The following is an 18,164-nucleotide window of genomic DNA, read 5'->3' as shown; positions in this document are numbered from 1 at the left end:
ACGGGATCACAACGAAATAATTAAAGCGCGTTTCGAGAAACATAATTCAAAAGTTGCTATCAGCAGCGGTGCAATACATAAAATATATATAAAATCGAACTAAATATGGCCAAATGGCTCATGGGCCTTTGGCTGGCGATCCTGCTAGTGGATGTTAGTATAGAAAGTGATTGTTTTTTTTGAATGGAAAGCTTTTTAAAAGGATAACATCCTTAAGATCTAAACTAAAGAGTCTATTTGCAAATTTAAAACCTCTAAAGACCCGCTTTAAATTTGTCTTAATTATAAGCTATTAGCTAACTATCACTTTTAATTACTTAAGTTCTTCAAAGGATAATATCCTTAAGTCTATTTGCAAATTTAGACCCTCTAAAGACCCTCTAGAAATTTACCTTAATTATAAGCTATTAGCTAAATATCGCTCTTAATTTTTTAATAATATTTCATAATTGCGCTTTCGACAGCGACCCGGGGTTATAGCTTATCGATCAGGCGGCTTATCAGCAGCCGGGCACGGAAGCTCGAGTTACGGCGGCGACCAACAGCAACCTATTTATCAGCGGGACTCACCGTGTCCGCCGCAATTCACGGGTCTGGTTGCGTATCCCCACGACTGTCATCGCTATGTGAACTGCTACGCTGGTAGCCCCACCATTCAGACATGCTCGCCGGGAACCCTGTTCAACCCGAGGTCCCTGGTGTGCGATCATCCCAGCAATGTGGATTGCTCCTCGGCGGAATCGCAATCTACTCGCCTGGGACGTTTGCAGCAGTTCGATAGTAAACCCAAGTGTCCAGCGGGATTAAATGGATTGCATCCGCATCCGACGGATTGCACCAAGTTCCTTAACTGCGCCAATGGCCAGGCCTTCGTCATGGACTGCTCACCGGGAACGGCTTTCAGTGCAGCATCGCTCGTTTGTGTGCACAAGGAGAGCGCCAATTGTGGAGGTGGAGAGGGAACCTCGGACCACGGTACGTATGAGCGATTCATATTAGAGCCCTGCATGAATGGATTCAGTGAATTATTTTTATTTTTCGTTTTATTTGAATGAATTAATTAGAATTTTGAGTTCAATAGAATTGAATGAATTTGAATTTTGAGTTTAATATTTTAATATTTAATAATTCCGAAATAATTGAAACGACACTTTCTTTTGAAGAAGAAAGAGTCATAATTTTGTGGTTAAATCTGCCTGAATTTGATTCACTATGCAGTTAACATTGATTTGTTAAAAATTTTTGACTTTTTGTTCTCAGATTAAAGCACAAAAAAAATCTTGCAAATTAAAAAAATTCATAAAAATTATTCATATAGAAAGAAAGAATTCAATTTATTTCACATAGAATTGAATTAAACAAACCAGAAATTTTATGGCATACTATGATAAATCAAAAATTGAACGATTCACGCAGGGCTCTAATTCATATTTATAAACCCCAACTAACACCCGGGTTAGGCTATCCTGTGGCTCCTTTGGCACCTTCGGAGGACTTGGGTTGTCCATCCGGCTTTCGGGGCATTCGACCACATCCCCACGACGTGCACAAGTATTTGCGTTGCGGCATTGGCGTCAAGCCTCAGGTGGAACAGTGTCCGCAGGGAACGATCTTCGATGGCTCCACTTTGGTATGTGTGTTTTCTGACTCCTCTCGGACCTCCTGTAAGTTTGACTTCATTCCTTATCCGTATTATATGCTTGGCCTGGCTTGGTTCATCTGCTTTTCCATTTGAGCTTACCTTCTCATCCTATGCGATTCATGCTTTGCTTGCTTATTGGCTTCTTTCTCTGATATAATATTATTCCCTTAAAATTCTAACAGCTTCCTCCTTCACCTCCGCTGAGATTCAGGTCAACTACCTCCTGTGTCCAGTGGGAGCAGTTGGCCTGTTTGTTCACCCCTTCGATCAGACCAAGTTCCTTAGCTGCAAGGATGGTAAGGCGGCTGTGCAAAGCTGCCAGCCCAATTATGTGTTCAGCATTTCGAGGGGTTACTGTCAGCTGAAAACGCAATTAGCCTTCAGCGACTATGTGACATTGATTATCTCCCAAGTGACCTATGAGTATTGTAAGTTGATTGATTTTTCTTGTGCCCTGAAATTTATTATGAACTTCCATTAGCATTGATATTAAATGCCTGTCCTGGCAATATCAACGGCATCTACCTGTATCCGTACGATGCTGAAAAGTATGTTCAGTGCTCGGCTGGTGGCAGGATGTCCATCCTAAGCTGTGGCCCCCAGATGGCCTTCAGTGTCTCCCGAAGGTCTTGTCTTTCGCGTAGCCAAGTGCACATCACTGACCGGGTGAAGTTCTGGGAGGAGATCCAAGTGCAGACCACGTACACTTCCCAAAGCAGACAGCAGGGATCTTCAATCAGATCGTGTCCATCCAATGTCCAAAAGAACTACCCCTATCCCTTCCATGCTGGCCACTATGTAAAGTGCCAGAATGGAGTTTTAGAGATTGTCTGTTGTCCCACCGGACAGCTATATAGCCTCTCCCAGCGAGAGTGCGTGGCCCATTACCTTCTCTCTACCCATGACTTCTTGGATTACTCCTATATCAGTTCCGAATTTTCAAGTAAGCTCCCTGCGCAACCCTCTTTTGGATTGACTTGACTTCTTAGACCTTCCTCCCTTACAGCTGAATTTATGATTGATCGATCGACGCTCACTTGTCCTCCACAAGTCCAGGGATACTATCTGCATCCCTTCGATTGCACCAAGTACGTCAGGTGCTGGAATCAGCAGACCTTTATTGAGAACTGCACACCCGGAGAAATCTTCAGTTTCTCCAATCAGAAATGCGTTCCGAAGGACCAATGTAAGGGCCTCACCGATCATGTGGAATATTTGATTGAAACCACAACTGTTACGACTTACGAGGCGAATGGACCGGAACCCGAAAAGAGCTTGGATGGAAGCGGTGACATCAGATGCCCACCTGGATCCTCTGGTCTGCATGCCCATCCATTCGATTGCACCAAGTTCTTGGAATGTGCAAATGGACAAACTTACATTAAGAACTGTGGACCGGGAACTGCTTTCAGCACTGCCATCAAGAGTTGCGATTTTGCCAACAAGGTGGACTGCACCGGAAGAGGCTCTTTGAATCAAGTTACGCAAACTAACCAAGGACCAAGCTACCCAACAAAACCCGTTGAGATACTTCCACCATCACATTCAACCAGTAAGTCGGATCATAAGGACCTTTTAGCTTGATTCACCTGCTTATTCATTTGGGTTTTGGTTCACTATTTTGCTAATCATTCTCCGCTTGCCTTCTAAGATTAAGACATAATGCGTACACACTTTTCTAGACCCCTCGTACCCACCTGCTGAACACCTGACAGACCTTTTGTGTCCATCTGGAGTGCAGGGTCAGTTTGTTCACCCCTTCGACCAAACAAAGTTCATCCTTTGTCAAGCTGGTAGACTGGCGGTTCAAAGCTGTCAGCCTGGTTATGTATTCAGCATATCCAAGGGAAGCTGTCAGCTCAAGATCCAGTTGGTCTACACCGACTATGTGACCTATATAGTCTCTGTGATCAGCATAGAGCAGAGTAAGTCTTTTCTTTGGCTCCCCAACTGGTGTGTATAATTCACCACATTAAAATCTATCAGCTACGATCCTCTCCGCTTGTCCTGGTGGCACCGATGGTCTTCATCTTTATCCCTACGATGCTGCAAAATATGTGCGTTGTTCTAATGGCAAGATGTCCATTCTAACCTGTGGAACGGAAATGGCCTTTAGTTTGGCCCAGCGAGCTTGCCGCCCAAGTCGACTGGTGGCGAGGGAAGATCGTGTAAGGTTCTATGAGGAGTTGCAGGTCCAGACAACGACAACGACGACCTATACCAGTAAGGACCTTCAGGAACATCAGTCTCCGCTTAGAGCTTGTCCACCCAGTTTGCAGGGGAACTACGCATATCCCTTCCACGCTGGCAATTTTGTAAACTGCCAAAATGGCCGCTTACAAATTGAGAGTTGTCCCCAATCAGCTTTATACAGTCTACCTCAACGCCAGTGTGTAGCTCGTCGGCTTCTCTCCACACATGACTATGTGGATTATAGCCTAACCGCACCCCAATTAACGAGTAAGCTCTTTTTTTAGAAACCCCTGTGAAGAATACTAGGTAATCCTTCCCATTCGCAGCTGACCTCATTCAGGACTTCTCAATATTGTCTTGTCCTCCGCAAGCTAACGGCCATTTCTTACATCCTTTCGATTGCACCAAGTATCTGATTTGCTGGAATAAACAAACCAATGTAGGAAGCTGCAAGCAAGGCGAAGTATTCAGCATATCTCAGCAAAAGTGTGTTGTCCGGGATAAGATAACTGAACCTTACGATCGAGTGGAGTATTTCGAGGATACACAGCATGAGTTGAGCCAGGAAGCGGATGAGGAAGAGGAGCAGCCGGAGCAGGGCAAAGAACTCTCTCCTGGAGGAGGTTATCAGTATGAAACACCTTATAATTCGAATACAGGCTTACTGCCAACTTCTCAGAGTAATGAAGATTACCAATCTCCATATCCAACAATTGGAGGTTACCAACCACCATATCCCCCGAATGGAGGCTACTACCAGCCACCCTCTAAATCAACCGGAGGTTACCAACCACCTTCTCAATCAACCAAAGGTTACCAGCCATCTTCTCCAACAACTGGAGGTTACCAGCCACCTTCTCAATCAACCGGAGCTTCTCAGGCATCTTCATTTTCTCAGTCATCTTCTCAATCAACTGGAGGTTACCAGCCACCTTTTCAATCAACCGGTTCTCAGTCATCTTCATCTTCTCATTCATCATCTCAGTCATCTTCTCAATCAACTGGAGGTTACCAGCCATCTTCTCAATCAACCGGAGGTTATCAGACATCTTCTCAAACAACTATCGGTTACCAGCACCCTTCTCAATCACCTGGAGGTTACCAGCCACCTTTTCAATCAACCGGAGGTTCTCAGTCATCTTCATCTTCTCATTCATCATCTCAGTCATCTTCTCAATCAACTGGAGGTTATTACCCACCTTCTCAATCAACCGGAGAGTACCAGCCACCTTCTCAATCAACTGGAGGTTACCACCCACCTTCTCAATCAACCGGAGGTTACCAGCCACCTTTTCAATCAACCGGAGGTTCTCAGTCATCTTCATCTTCTCATTCATCATCTCAGTCATCTTCTCAATCAACTGGAGGTTACTACCCACCTTCTCAATCAACTGGAGGTTATTACCCACCTTCCCAAACGAGTGGTGTAGCTCACTATCCCGGAGGAGTAGAGCCTTCTGCCCCACCACCATCTCCTCTGATGTGCCCAGAAAAGGCTAGTGGCCTCTTTCCGAATCCCTTCGACGCTACCGGCTATCTGACCTGCATCGATGGACAAACCCTAGCCAGGCAATGCCCACCCCTAGATTTGTTCAGTGTTTCTCAAGGATACTGCTTGCCAGAGGAGCATGTGGCCAAAACGGATCGTATTCCGTTTGAGAGAAAGCAAACCGATCAGGATAATCGTGAGTGGCAACAGCCCAGAAAACCCATCTAAACAGGTTCCCTGATCCTGACCTCTTCGTTGCAGCTTTGGCCTGTCCCAGAGGTTCCTTCGGCTTCTTCGTGTATCCCTTCGATTGTTCTAAGTACCTGAGCTGCGGTCCTAATGGCATGGAACTGTTGAATTGTCCGGTTGATCAGCACTACAGTGTTTCCCATGGCATTTGCAAGCCCCTTGATCAGGTTCTACGAGAGGACCGTTTGTACACGCTCAGAGAGCTGTACATAATTTACGAGTGGACCCAGCGGATGAAAATCGTGGGCGCAGTGACCGCATGTCCCGAGGGAATAACCGGAACCTTGCCGCATCCACGTCTGCCCAGCAAATACCTTCGATGTGGACCAGGCCAGGCCGAAATGTTCGACTGTCCGAGCCAGCAGATTTTCAGCGTCTCCCGAAGAGTGTGTGTGCTGGATGAGAAGCTCGCCAGCGACGATCGCACCGATTATTTAGTTCCAACTTCCGGTTGGATTATTCCGTCTAATGGTTACTAACCTCTGGTAAAAGTCTTGCTCTTTTTAAGTTTTCTCTCCCTCTGCTTCTAGACAATCGTCAATCGAAATCTTTCGAGACCTCTGGCACGGATCAGTTCGGCAACCGATATACCACGAAGACTACGACCACTACGCGGGTTATTGGAGACCGTTGGACGGATATGAATATGCAGCGACCTTCGGGAGTTGGACTGGAACAAAACCACCATCATCAACATCATCATCATCAGCACGCTTACAACCCGAGTTGGTCTGGCCAGGAGACGTCCTACGTACAGCGTGGACCTTCCCAGAACACTCTCTTTGTGGAGGGATCGCTGCAGCCGAACCGTAATTATCCTACCTATAAGACTCCGTTGGCACCCATGTCGCCACCACCCAGCGATACTGGAAAGGATAAGCAAGCCGGGCACGAAAGTCCAGTTCCATCGCGACAAGGCTATAGTCGCAGAATCGATTACGGCTCACCTGACAATGGATGGAAACCCATGCCACCACTGGCTCCGATGGGTGGACAGAAACCATTAGATCTAGACTACACACCCCATTCCCCTGGTGAAAGTGAACCCCAACCTCATGATCCCCTGCCCGGACAGAGACCCCTTGACTTGGACTATGATGACCAACAAAAGCCCCAAGATCCGTTTAACGGACTTCATCCTCCACCTCCGGGATCGCCACCTCGTTTCTATCCAGATCAGTTGCCCAGTGGCTCGAAACCTATTGGTAGACAGCAACCAATTGACTCCGATGATGGTTTTCCAGACCAACAAAGACCATTAGATCCTAACAATGATCTTCAGGGATCACATACTCCGCCAAGACATAACTCCAATCCTGGGCTGCCCTTGTACAATGAATCCAATCTATATGGCGGTCTCCTACCTCCCAAACCAGATTCCTCAGTTAAACCCACTCCACCACCTCCCAATCCTTTATCTTCCCAGACTCCTACACCGCAATTGGGCAACCGCCTGCACACATTTCCCATTTATCCAGCTGTGGGTGATCAGACCTTGCAACAGAATCCCCGACATCCCCACTACAGTCCTTCGTATGCAGGAATCGCCCACTCTCGAAATGCCTCTTGGGCCAAAGTCCCAGTGACCAGTACAACTACACCCCAAGATCCCGATCCCTTTAATCCCGAAATGGAGGAACCCTTCTATGACGATGATGATTTCACGACCACAACAACGAGGCAGGCACTGGTGCCACCTCCTTTTGACCATAAGTTCTACAGTCCCCAGTCTTCAGTTCCAAGTTATAGTCAGTCTGGTTCTACTCCCAATCCCAACTCCCAAGCGGCCATCAAAGAGGCTCTCAAACTGATGCTTCGTCCCTATTTCAATCACAGTGGAAATGCACAAGAAAAGCTGGCCAAGCAGGCTGAATCGGCCATTGTGTCTGTGATTAGTAAACCTCCAACCACTACTCCAAAATCCACAACGACCACTTCCACGACACCCAGAATAGACCTCGACTCGGACGCCGAACTGATTAAAGCTGGTGAACAGGAGAGCCTGGACTCCGTTGACTACGACTATGTTTTTCCAGATGCCAGGGTGACATCCCGGACCGAGCAGACCCTATCTCCCAGTACCACTTACGCCTCGACAGACTTTCAAAGGAGCACCCGCAAGGCAGAGTTTCACCCGAACACCCCAACCCCAACTACTACAACCACAATGAAAAATAATTGGCTTGCGTCCGGTCACAATCGTGAATATCACCGACGTCATCCAAATCTACCCGATCCGTTCACCGGTCACCATCCCAATCCCTCCCACCACCATCGCCACCCCCATGAGCACAGTGCCGACTTCCATCGTCGTCATCCGGAACTACCAAGTCCATTTCCCCAAGAAAAAGAGACTGATCAACAGGAGGTGCCAGATGAGGACTGGGAGCTAATGGCTAATCCCAATGCTGAGGAAGTGACTCCGAAACTGGCAGCCCGTTCGAGTTTCCACAACCAATGCGAATTCGATTGCGGTAATGGCAAATGTCTGAAGAAGGAGCAGGTCTGCAATGGTCAGAAAAACTGCGATAATGGAAAGGATGAGACCAACTGCCCGCCTTTGGATTACGAGGTGCGTTTAACTGGAGGAGAAAGCCCCCATATGGGTCGTATTGAAGTCAAGGGTGAGTAGGTTTTTAAAGTGGTACTCCTAGATATCTTAATTCCTAATTCCCCATCAATCTATCAATCAGCTAATGGTCAATGGGGCTACGTGTGCGATGACAAGTTTGGTCTTAAAGACGCCGATGTCGTGTGCCGGGAACTTGGCTTCCAGTTGGGAGCCCAGGAAGTTCGTGGCAGCTCCTTTTATGCTCCCCCCAACCAGGACTTTAACTATCTGATGGATGAGGTCGAGTGTCATGGCAATGAAACCAAGCTGAGGGATTGCGCCTTCAAGGGTTGGGGTGTCCACAACTGCGGGGTTGACGAAGTAGCCGGTGTGACCTGCAAGGTTCCGGTGATGAAGTGTCCCAATGACTACTGGCTATGTCAGACCTCCAAGGAATGCATCCCGCCCGCATTTGTGTGCGATAATACTGAAGACTGTGCGGATAAGTCGGACGAAAGCGCAGCCGTCTGTCATGTGAGTAAATCGGAAATATTTATATTTTCTTTATTGTAATCATTAACATCTCTTCAGGCACCCGCTCAGTACCGTTTGGATGGAGGACGCAGTGCCAACGAAGGACGACTGGAAGTTAAATACCGTGGCGTTTGGGGCAGTGTTTGCGATGATGACTTTAACCTGAAGGCGGCCCAAGTTGCCTGCAACTCCATGGGTTTCTTTGGACCAGCGGTATTATAAAACAACCCATTTTTATACCCGTTACTTGTTGAGTAAAAGGTCGAGTTGGCCATGTCCGTCTGTCTGTACGTATGAACTCTGAGATCTCGGAAACTACAAAAGCTAGAAAGTTGGGATAACCCACACATATTCTTTAGCTTTCTAGGCAGCTCAAGTTTGTTTCAGCAGAGCGGTACGTCCCCTTTAATGCCCACAATCGCCTTTAACTATTTTAAAAGGTGTATGGCGCCCACGCCTTTAAAGATTTCGGATAAGTAAAAATGCAGTTTTATTGTTTTATTATTACCTATCGAAATGTAGAAGAAATTTTTAAAATCGGACCATTCCTTAAAAAGTTATGCCCGATCAAAGATTAATATCTCTATCTCCCTGGCACTCCCTTTACCTGAGTAACGTGTATCTGATAGTCGGGACACCCGACTATAGCGCTCTCTCTTGTTAGTTTAATAGTCTTAACATTTATCTTATATTCCCCAGAAAATTGAGAAAAACATTTATGGCATTGGCAACGGACCCATTTGGCTCGATCAGGTGATGTGCTTTGGCAACGAGACCAGCATCGATCTGTGTAACCACTTCAACTGGGGCGAGAACAACTGCAATCACACCGAAGATGTGGCGCTGCATTGCACTGCAGGACCACCACCTCGTAGTCAAAAGTATGCCCAGAGTCAACTTAAAGGAGGTAGGATGCTGGGAGAGGAAACTCCGGCCAGTTCCTATTCTCAAATTGGCCTGTGGGAGCGATCTAGCAAAGCGCTGCATACTCCCCGTCGCTGTGGCATCTTCAAGGACGACCTGACCGATGAGTACGCCCATCGGGAGGAGCGCGTGGTCAGGGGAAATGTGGCGCAGCGGGGTCGTCATCCCTGGCAGGCCACCTTGAGGACCCGTGGACGTGGCGGTATCTCCAGCCATTGGTGTGGAGCGGTCGTGATTTCCAAGCGCCATCTCCTCACCGCCGCCCACTGTCTGTATGGCACATCGAAGGCAGCGTACTTTGTGCGCGTCGGCGATCACTATGCAAATATAGCCGAGTCCTCCGAGGTGGATACGTACATTGAAAACTGGTACATACACGGGGACTTCCGCAAAGGAACTCATATGAACAACGATATTGCACTGGTGGTGCTGAAGACTCCTCTGCGGTTTAGTGATTACGTTCAACCCATTTGCCTGCCGGATAAGAACACTGAACTCGTTCAGGACCGCAAGTGCACCATTTCCGGCTGGGGTTCTATTAAGTCTGGAGTGTCTAGTAAGTGGATTTAAATGAGGTGATCCCTAAACATCATTAAATAATATTTTTGTAAATTTTCCTTTAGCTCCTGCTCAAGTTTTGGGTTCCGCTGAGCTTCCCATTCTAGCTGATCATGTCTGCAAGCAGCCTAATGTATACGGATCGGCCATGTCGGAAGGTGTGTAGCACACTTATTCTACTTTATGATTACTGAACCGTTTAGTAGTAGTAAAACTAGTTTGTGCAGGAAATAACCCCCGTATTCTACTCTATTTCAGGCATGTTCTGTGCCGGCTCCATGGATGAGAGTGTGGACGCTTGCGAAGGTGACTCAGGCGGTCCGCTTGTGTGCTCCGATGACGGTATGAATAGGATCTATTTGTTTGTGGGACATTAACTATTTCGTATTTTAATATACACTTTCAGATGGCGAGACTTTGTACGGCCTTATTTCGTGGGGTCAGCACTGCGGCTTCAAGAACAGGCCGGGTGTCTATGTCCGTGTCAATCACTATATCGATTGGATCTACGAAAAAATTAATGAGAGCTTGAAGCGTTTTTAAGGGAACCTAAGCCCCAACATTTTAATCCACCTTGACATGACTATTATTTTATAAGAGTTTTGTAGAGATTTAACAAATAAAGCAGATCATTTTGAAAATTATTTGAATACCAGTTTTACTTAGAGAGTCCGAATTTGTTACCTTATTTAAGATTATAATAAATTTATATGGCAAAGTATATTGAGAAAAAAAAACTTAATATTAAATGAAAGATTTTTTTAAATTTTAAACTGAGTGTTAAGTTTAACATTTAGAATCTGCAGCATAACTTTTTAGATCGTGTGAATTTACATCCACCAATTAGCGACTACAAACCAGTACGCGCCATTTACTTACTTACACAGAAAAATGAATTAAATCCATAATCAATGCTAATAAAACGCACAACAACAAGACGAGTTTTAGCCGGGGATACAACAATCGTACGCACAACAAACAACATCGACGACAATGATTTAATTCACAAGTCTGCAATGTTTTTTGACTCATCCCCCATTCAGCGGAGAGCTCTACTGGCTTCACTCGGTTCTCACCGAGTTCTTCTCCTGGCTGCTCCGTTCCACATTTTGGATCAATTGGTCCAACCGGAGGAGCGGAACACGCACTCAATTGACACCAGAAACGAGCGGTCAAAGGGGAGCACCCGGCGGCTTGGAGAAGGGGTAGTGGTGATTGGGGGTGGGGGTGGAGAGCTGTTTGGTCGCATTGTGCGGGCGTTGCACGCGCGATTGGATGATCGGCTTGGAAAGCGCTACAATTAACTTAATTAATACAACAATTTGCCACCATGCACCGAGCGAAAATGTTGGAAAGAGTGGTATATTGGAATAATAGATTATGTGTTTCCAAGATTGCTATAAAAATTTTAAAAAAATCGAGCTGTCAAAATATTATTACAAATATTTATAATCAACATTCAAAATTCTTATACGAATAAATGAACAAATTTAGAGCCAAAATGCAAAAAGATACGTGAGATCGACGAAAGGCTCATCCATATTGCAAATCATTCTCCCCAAAAATATCAGTAACTGAAATAATAGCATTTTGATTACAAATTTTTGAGATTAGAAAAATGGAATTCAAGCTATTGTAGTTTAACAAGGTTCTATAGAATCATAAAAATAGAAACATAACACTATGCAGCATCAAAAATTTACCTCGATGGATACTATATTTTTGGATTTGTTACGAATTCCAAAGTTAAACTGCGTTTTCCAAAAAGTTCCCCGACGCAAGGATTCTTAGCAAAAGGGCCTCAAAGTTCGAAAAATGCTGAAATTGGCCAACTTTGCGGAGCTCTCAGAGGCAAATGGATGCATGGCTTGGTTCGAAGTTAAAGTTTTTTAAAAGATACACCCTTTATCTTTCAAACCCCATACATAAAATAATTTTAGGATTTTTTTTAAGGCAGAAATAAATTACAAAAAACATAGTCAAAAAACTAAAAAAACAAACAGCTGCGGTCAAAATAGTAGCAGTGTTGCCGCCTTGTGTTTTTAAAAGTTTGATGTTGTAATTTTTTCTTATCCAATAAGTCTAATAGTAAAATTATAATCAATACAATATTACCAGGAAAAGATCAATTACAACAACAAACTTTTAAATACACAGGGCGGCAACACCACTACCATTTTGACCGCAGCTGTATACTTTTATGTTTTTTGACTATGTTTTCTAGAATTTGTTTCTGCCTTAAAAAAAATCTTAAAAATTTTTTAAGTATGGGGCTTAAAAGATAAAGAGTGTATCTTTTAAAAAACTTTAGCATTGAATCAAACCATGAATCCGTTTGCCTCTGAGAGCTCCGGAAAGTTGGCCAATTTCTGCATTTTTCGAACTTTGAGGTCCTTTTGCTAAGAATCCTTGCGTCGGGGATTTTTTTTGAAAATGCAGTTTATCTTAAGAATTCGTAACGAATTCAAAAATATAGCATCCATCGAGGTAAATTTAAAAAGCACTAATAATGCTGCACAGTGTAATTAATCTTTTACAATTTTTTGTTTATTTTTTATATATAACAATTTTTAAAGCTATTAATAAACTATAATTTATTTTTCTGTGTGGGAAACGAGACTGTTTTTTAATATTGTTTTTTTTTTGAGCGAAAGAGTGCGCTCGGGCGGTTCCTCGGGGTCTCTCGCTCTCTGAGTGAGATCTTTTGACTGAGTGATCCACACGTTGGGATTCTCTGTTAGTTTATTGTGAGATTTCATCTGGAACAGATCGCATTCAGTGGCTTATCAGTGGCAAGAGCAGTGGCTTCCGAAATGTTTACCAAATCCTTGGCTTACTTGGCGATCTTCGGCCTCTTTTGGGGCTCGATTTCCGGCACAGCAGTGGATAATTTCGGGTTGTATGGCGCTTCGGGGGTTTCCACCACGGAACGAAACAACGCGGAAATGCGTTGCATGAGCATCAATTCGCAGAATTCGGTGGATTTGGAACAGGTGAGTTGGAAATTCTTATAAGAAACAATCCTCATGAGTCAGGGATCAAGCAGTCTCTCCATATAGAGGCTCATTTAAATACGATAAACTCATCGCTGGCTAATGCAATTATGGTCGATTTGTTCTAATTAACCCTTTGCGCCCAGACTGCGCCCAATGTCAATGCTTTATAGCTCTGTGAGCCCTGCTTATTTATTTTTTCATTGTGGGCATTGGGCATTTAATTGAACGCACAGCGAGTGGCATGCAAATCGCACAAATGACCCCCATTCGCTTTCGTATGAGTGTGTAATAATGCCCAGCCTCTCTGACATATGTAGATAATGGGACTCTGGTACGGCAGCGAGATCATCGTGCACAGCCAAGACTTTCCGGGAACCTACGAGTACGATTCTTGTGTGATCATTCACCTGGCCGATGTAACTGAACAGGTGAGTTTCTAAAAAATCCAAAATATAAAGGTAGATATTAAAAACTAATCACTAAAAATATTACAGATTCGTCTTAGCCAATCGAATCGCGGCTATGGCTATGGACCTCAGGATTACAACAGGAATCAGAACAACTACGGACGCACCACTACCACCACCCAATCCTCCTATCTGGACAGCGATGAGTACCATCTGAGATCCAATCAGCAGGGCCAGCAGAGGTATTTGCGTTTGGTGTGGAGCGAGCGAGACAATAATCTGGAGTACACCTTCAACTACACCACCAATCAGCCGAGCAAGTGGTCCAACATCGGCGATCAGCGAGGATCATTGGTGGCCCTCAACACATACACCCAATTCACGGGAACCGTACAGGTGGTAAAAGCTGTCAACGATCACCTGGTACTCACCTTCTGCGGCAACGATGTCAAGAGCTCTATCTACACGGTGGTCCTCACCCGCAATCGCCTGGGCCTAAGTTCAGATGTGAGTAGTTTCAATTTTAATTATTAAATATAATTAGTAGTCTGACTTGCAAAATAATATTGTGATCACACTCAAGAAATTATTTGCTCCGAATTGAATTAATTTACTATTACTTAAAGATAATGGCATATTATATTATAGTTCTTAGAAACAATATTTTAAAATTTTTAAAAAGCCGCAGTCTATTCTTTTTGATATACATTTATATAATTTCTAAAAGGTATCCTTTTAAGATTGTTATGATAAAAAATATTTCCACATAAAAAAAGCTCAGAAATACGTTATATATATTTATAAAATATATGTAATACTTTTTTATTATTTTGAAATACCTACGTAAATAATAATTTTTCTTGCGTCAACAATATGTTATTTATTTAGTTGTAAATAAGTTTTTTAATGAATGGTTTTGCTGATAATCCAGGTTACTAAAGGTTATTCGATTACGACTTGCATATAAGCTAGAAAACGATTAGATCATTTGCATATAACATTTTCTGGGAATTTTTTTCCTGAATTCCAACTAATTGTTTACTGTTTTTCTGCAATTTTCAGGAGCTGCGCAGCATCCGGAATCTGCTGTCCCGCCGAGGACTCTACACGGAGACCATTCGCAAGGTCTGCAATGGATGTGGACAGCTGGGCGGCAGCCTCTTCGCTCTCTTCGCCCTTCTGCTGGTTATCCGCCTGGCCTGGGGGCGTGGCCAGTGAATCGCTGGAGGGGGAACGCCAGATCGCCGATCTTCAGCCGGCGTATTTAATGAGTCCAGCCATATTACGTTAATTTATGTATAAATTTCTTAAGCAATACAGTGGCGAGATCGCCGAATGCACTCCCCGAAAACTAACTCGCATTGCTTCCGTTTTAATTGCCCGTCTTGTCAATTAAAGTCAATTACGACGAAGGCAGGGCTGACTTAAGTGGGCATTAGCCGTTGGCTAGTCGTAGGCGTTAAGTGTTTGCTTAATTCAATTAGCAGGGATCTCCACCACCCGCTCGTTGGAATTTTGGTACCACTAATGACGGAACAAATTCGGTTCTGCGGCAACAGACCCCAAAAGTAGGCAATAAACAAATATAACAAATTACTCATACGCCGTGGTGACACAGTCACACACATCGAAATCCAATGCCACTTGCCTCTCTGATTACGTTGTTAGCACTTCGTTTTTTACACTATCAGCACTAACCGAAAAAACCAGCAGATGATACTTATCAGGCCTAGGCAACTGGCATCTGTAATCAGGGGTTTTTCGGTTTCGGAATAAAAAGAGTTAAGGCCCCCTGGGATCGAAGCCATAAAATCTTTGAAATTCACGCGATTTCGGGATCCCTCTTGTTTCAAAGTGCAAAAGTCTGGCGATGGCTTTATTTATAAACACTGTTGTTGCTTCTTTGTTGATTAGGTTTCTTTTTTGGCACAAATTGGGGACTCGCTTTGTTATCAGCTCAGTAGAAATACTAAAAAGTCTGGACACACTCGTAAAAAAGAAAACAAACTCTCCAAGCTCTCTGTGTGTGGAAAAGTTTGAGGCCGAAAAATATTCCCAACGAATGCATTGGTTCTTGAGACCCCAGCACTACCAGAAAACGTGGCAGGGCTAGAGATAAGGGCTAGATTGCTCAGACCCCGCTGAGACTGAATCGCACTTGAACTTGGAGTGTGATCATAGGTTATTGTATTTTTTTGTTATTGTTGACTTAACGATTCTTCACCCGCACACTTTCTGCCGGATTTTACAACGCCTGATTGCAGTCATAGACCGTGTGCCAGCTTGACGTTTTGTTTTGAAAATAAATAATAATTCACAGGCAACCGCCGACTCACAAAACTGATAAGAGCCCGTCGCACACGTAGAGTGCTCATGATAGTATTTCTATACAAGAGAATTAAGTAGATGGAGCATATCTTAGACCCCGGTCCGAATGCATAATCAGCCGGGGAGGATGTGATAGAATGAAATAGGTTAATGCGACCTCTGTTACGGCAGGGCAGCCATGAGCCAGCTAAATTTCTGTTGAAAATGTTTCATTCACAGATGAACCCCTCTAACGCAGAACCCATGACCTACAGCACTTAATTGCTACTGTCAGATAATTTTAGACAGCAAATCGTCTGGTGCATTATCAACTTTGACTAACAAAAGACGGATATCTCAGACTACAGTTGAAAATGGCTAAAGAATAATAAAGTTTATTTTTTAATATCCTATGATATTTACACATACATTAAATAAATTAAAATTAAAATATTTTAGTACTTTATTTAGATATTTTATATTTTAAAATCCGTAAATGGATTAACTAAGTTTAGCTACTAATCTCAGTTTTCCTGGAGCCTGGGTAAATAGGTCAAAGTTTCTGAATTAGGTCAGTTTGTTCTGCAGATGTTCGACTGTACATAATGATGATTTACGTCATCGCCTGAGGGGTATTTATTTAATTGTGCAATATTGGCACAGCTGTAGAGATCAGTCTTTGGACTTTGAGCTGCACTGGGGAAGTGCGATGGAGGCCATTTCTCCTTTTTGGTTACGGATACAAGTCTAGACACTATGCAAGGAGGGTAAACAAAACAATTGGCAATGGAAAACAACAAACTTTGGCTGAAAGTGCGTCGCATTTCGCATTGCATGCGGTTGCATGGCCTACAAATAATGGCCTGGTCGTAAGCTAATCAATTAGCAACCCTTTTGAGCAACACCTGATAAGCCCCAACTACTTGGAAGGAAGATAATGGCCATACATTCGCCAGTATAAAAGTGCTGATAAGGCATCGCTATAAATACTGGATGCGGAGCAGAGTGGGGCCACAGAAACGAATCGAGCGCGCCAATGATCGGACGGATCCAATAAAAAACCCAAATATAGAGCCCACTCTATAGCCGAAAGCAACCCAACTGTGATACCAAACGAACACACAATCCAAAGATGTCTGCTGCTAATAAGGTTAACCACTTGATCGGCGCGACTACGCGTTATATCGCCGGACGGAATGCGATGCAGACGGTCTACTGGAGAACCTCCGCCGGACCCAATCCCCGGATGTTGAAGACCAACAAGCTGCAGAACTTCGATCGCACCCAAAGGGCGCCCCAGAGTGTCCGGCAGCAGAACTACGATCGCACCTACATCCGGGATTAGTGGAGAAGCTAGTGAACTAGTTTTAGCTTCCGACCTTGACATGTTCCTAATGTCGCGATAGACATCATTTTTGTTGGGCACTTTGTATTTATTATATGGAGTATTTTCTAAGGCGATAATCGCTATCGTACGAATTAGAGTTAATCGAATCCAAATCAGTCCGGCGCTACGACTTTTCATGTACCTTGGCATTATATAAAAAAAACACACAAACCAAAGATTAAATAAATGCATTCTAGCGCATAGTTAAGAGAATAATATGTCGTTTTCTGGATCGAAGTCTGGCAGGGGTCTGCTAAATGCGTCATCACCTCCAAAGGCAATGACATAAATATAAATCGGATGACTATTCAGTGCACCTATATAATGAGAAGTCCACACATTATTTCGGTTTATTCCTTTTTTAAGATTTTATTTATTTAGTTTTATATTTATTACATACATTGAGTTCTCGTATATATATATTTTTTTGGATTTTATGTTTATGCTTTAGTTTCTTTGTTGTATGTAATTATTTCATATAATTTTTCATTTAGCTTTATAATTTCGTTTTTAGATATCGTTCTTACTTATTTTTTATAGTATATTCTCGGTTTTTTTTTTCCTTTTGGTTTTAGTTAATTTAATTTGCTTTTGTGGGTGAAATATGTTGACGTTAAATTTTTGGTTTGGTTTTCGTTTTTTTTTTATTTATTTTTGCGTCTTTTTATGTTTATCGGGTTGACCTTTTTACTTAAAATTACAGCCTTTATAAATAATTATTTTTTATGCTATTCATTTTTTTTAATTTTCCGTTTTCTCAAATTTTGTGTTCTTTTATATGTTTTGCTTTATACTTTTTATTTCGCTTGCCGTTGTACTACGTATTCATTTTTCTTTCGTTATAATTTTACTAAATATATATAGAGACTTTTTCCTTTCCGCATCGTATTTTGATGGATCTGAATAATTTGCACACATGTATGTATA

General features: G+C 43.4%; 3 protein-coding genes across 7 annotated transcripts; all 3 read left to right on the top strand.

Moving 5' to 3' along the window:
- The first annotated feature begins 12 nt into the window (after positions 1 to 12).
- teq (Tequila) lies at positions 13 to 10,784 on the top strand. Of its 5 annotated transcripts, none has more exons than XM_070214552.1 (18): positions 13 to 153; positions 465 to 975; positions 1,461 to 1,664; positions 1,825 to 2,070; positions 2,124 to 2,585; positions 2,649 to 3,194; positions 3,325 to 3,567; positions 3,629 to 4,102; positions 4,162 to 4,872; positions 5,233 to 5,520; positions 5,586 to 6,044; positions 6,104 to 8,197; positions 8,267 to 8,658; positions 8,716 to 8,871; positions 9,358 to 10,138; positions 10,206 to 10,298; positions 10,399 to 10,482; positions 10,547 to 10,784. In XM_070214552.1, exons 1-18 carry the CDS (start codon positions 106 to 108, stop codon positions 10,681 to 10,683), a joined length of 7,929 nt encoding a protein of 2,642 aa, XP_070070653.1. In that variant the 5' UTR covers positions 13 to 105; the 3' UTR covers positions 10,684 to 10,784. The 5 variants fall into 5 exon arrangements, with proteins under 5 accessions (XP_070070653.1, XP_070070652.1, XP_070070654.1 ...); XM_070214551.1 differs by having other exon boundaries at positions 4,933 to 5,520; XM_070214553.1 differs by having other exon boundaries at positions 4,162 to 5,520; positions 6,104 to 6,382; positions 7,610 to 8,197.
- Positions 10,785 to 12,873: 2,089 nt separating this feature from the next.
- On the top strand, positions 12,874 to 14,894 carry LOC108059332 (uncharacterized). The gene is made up of 4 exons (XM_017144558.3): positions 12,874 to 13,133; positions 13,454 to 13,564; positions 13,631 to 14,050; positions 14,606 to 14,894. Exons 1-4 carry the CDS (start codon positions 12,954 to 12,956, stop codon positions 14,759 to 14,761), a joined length of 867 nt encoding a protein of 288 aa, XP_017000047.2. The 5' UTR covers positions 12,874 to 12,953; the 3' UTR covers positions 14,762 to 14,894.
- A 1,955-nt stretch (positions 14,895 to 16,849) lies between these two features.
- LOC108059333 (uncharacterized) lies at positions 16,850 to 17,453 on the top strand. The gene has a single exon (XM_017144560.3). The coding sequence runs from the start codon at positions 16,983 to 16,985 to the stop codon at positions 17,193 to 17,195; it is 213 nt and encodes a 70-aa protein (XP_017000049.1). The 5' UTR covers positions 16,850 to 16,982; the 3' UTR covers positions 17,196 to 17,453.
- Positions 17,454 to 18,164: the final 711 nt, after the last annotated feature.

The sequence above is a fragment of the Drosophila takahashii genome, chromosome 3L, assembly GCF_030179915.1.
Source record: "Drosophila takahashii strain IR98-3 E-12201 chromosome 3L, DtakHiC1v2, whole genome shotgun sequence".
NCBI classification, from domain to species: domain Eukaryota; kingdom Metazoa; phylum Arthropoda; class Insecta; order Diptera; family Drosophilidae; genus Drosophila; species Drosophila takahashii.
Note: the sequence above shows the minus strand (reverse complement) of the source record. Positions and strands in the feature narration are given on the sequence as shown.

Coding starts and splice junctions, on each gene's coding strand:
- LOC108059332 (XM_017144558.3), top strand. CDS start 12,954: ATGTTTACCAAATCCTTGGCTTACTTGGCGATCTTCGGCCTCTTTTGG. Junction 13,565..13,630: donor TGGCCGATGTAACTGAACAG/GTGAGTTTCTAA, acceptor AAAATATTACAG/ATTCGTCTTAGCCAATCGAA. Junction 14,051..14,605: donor GCCTGGGCCTAAGTTCAGAT/GTGAGTAGTTTC, acceptor TGCAATTTTCAG/GAGCTGCGCAGCATCCGGAA.
- LOC108059333 (XM_017144560.3), top strand. CDS start 16,983: ATGTCTGCTGCTAATAAGGTTAACCACTTGATCGGCGCGACTACGCGT.
- teq (XM_070214550.1), top strand. CDS start 106: ATGGCCAAATGGCTCATGGGCCTTTGGCTGGCGATCCTGCTAGTGGAT. Junction 976..1,460: donor AGAGGGAACCTCGGACCACG/GTACGTATGAGC, acceptor CACCCGGGTTAG/GCTATCCTGTGGCTCCTTTG. Junction 3,195..3,324: donor TCCACCATCACATTCAACCA/GTAAGTCGGATC, acceptor ACACTTTTCTAG/ACCCCTCGTACCCACCTGCT.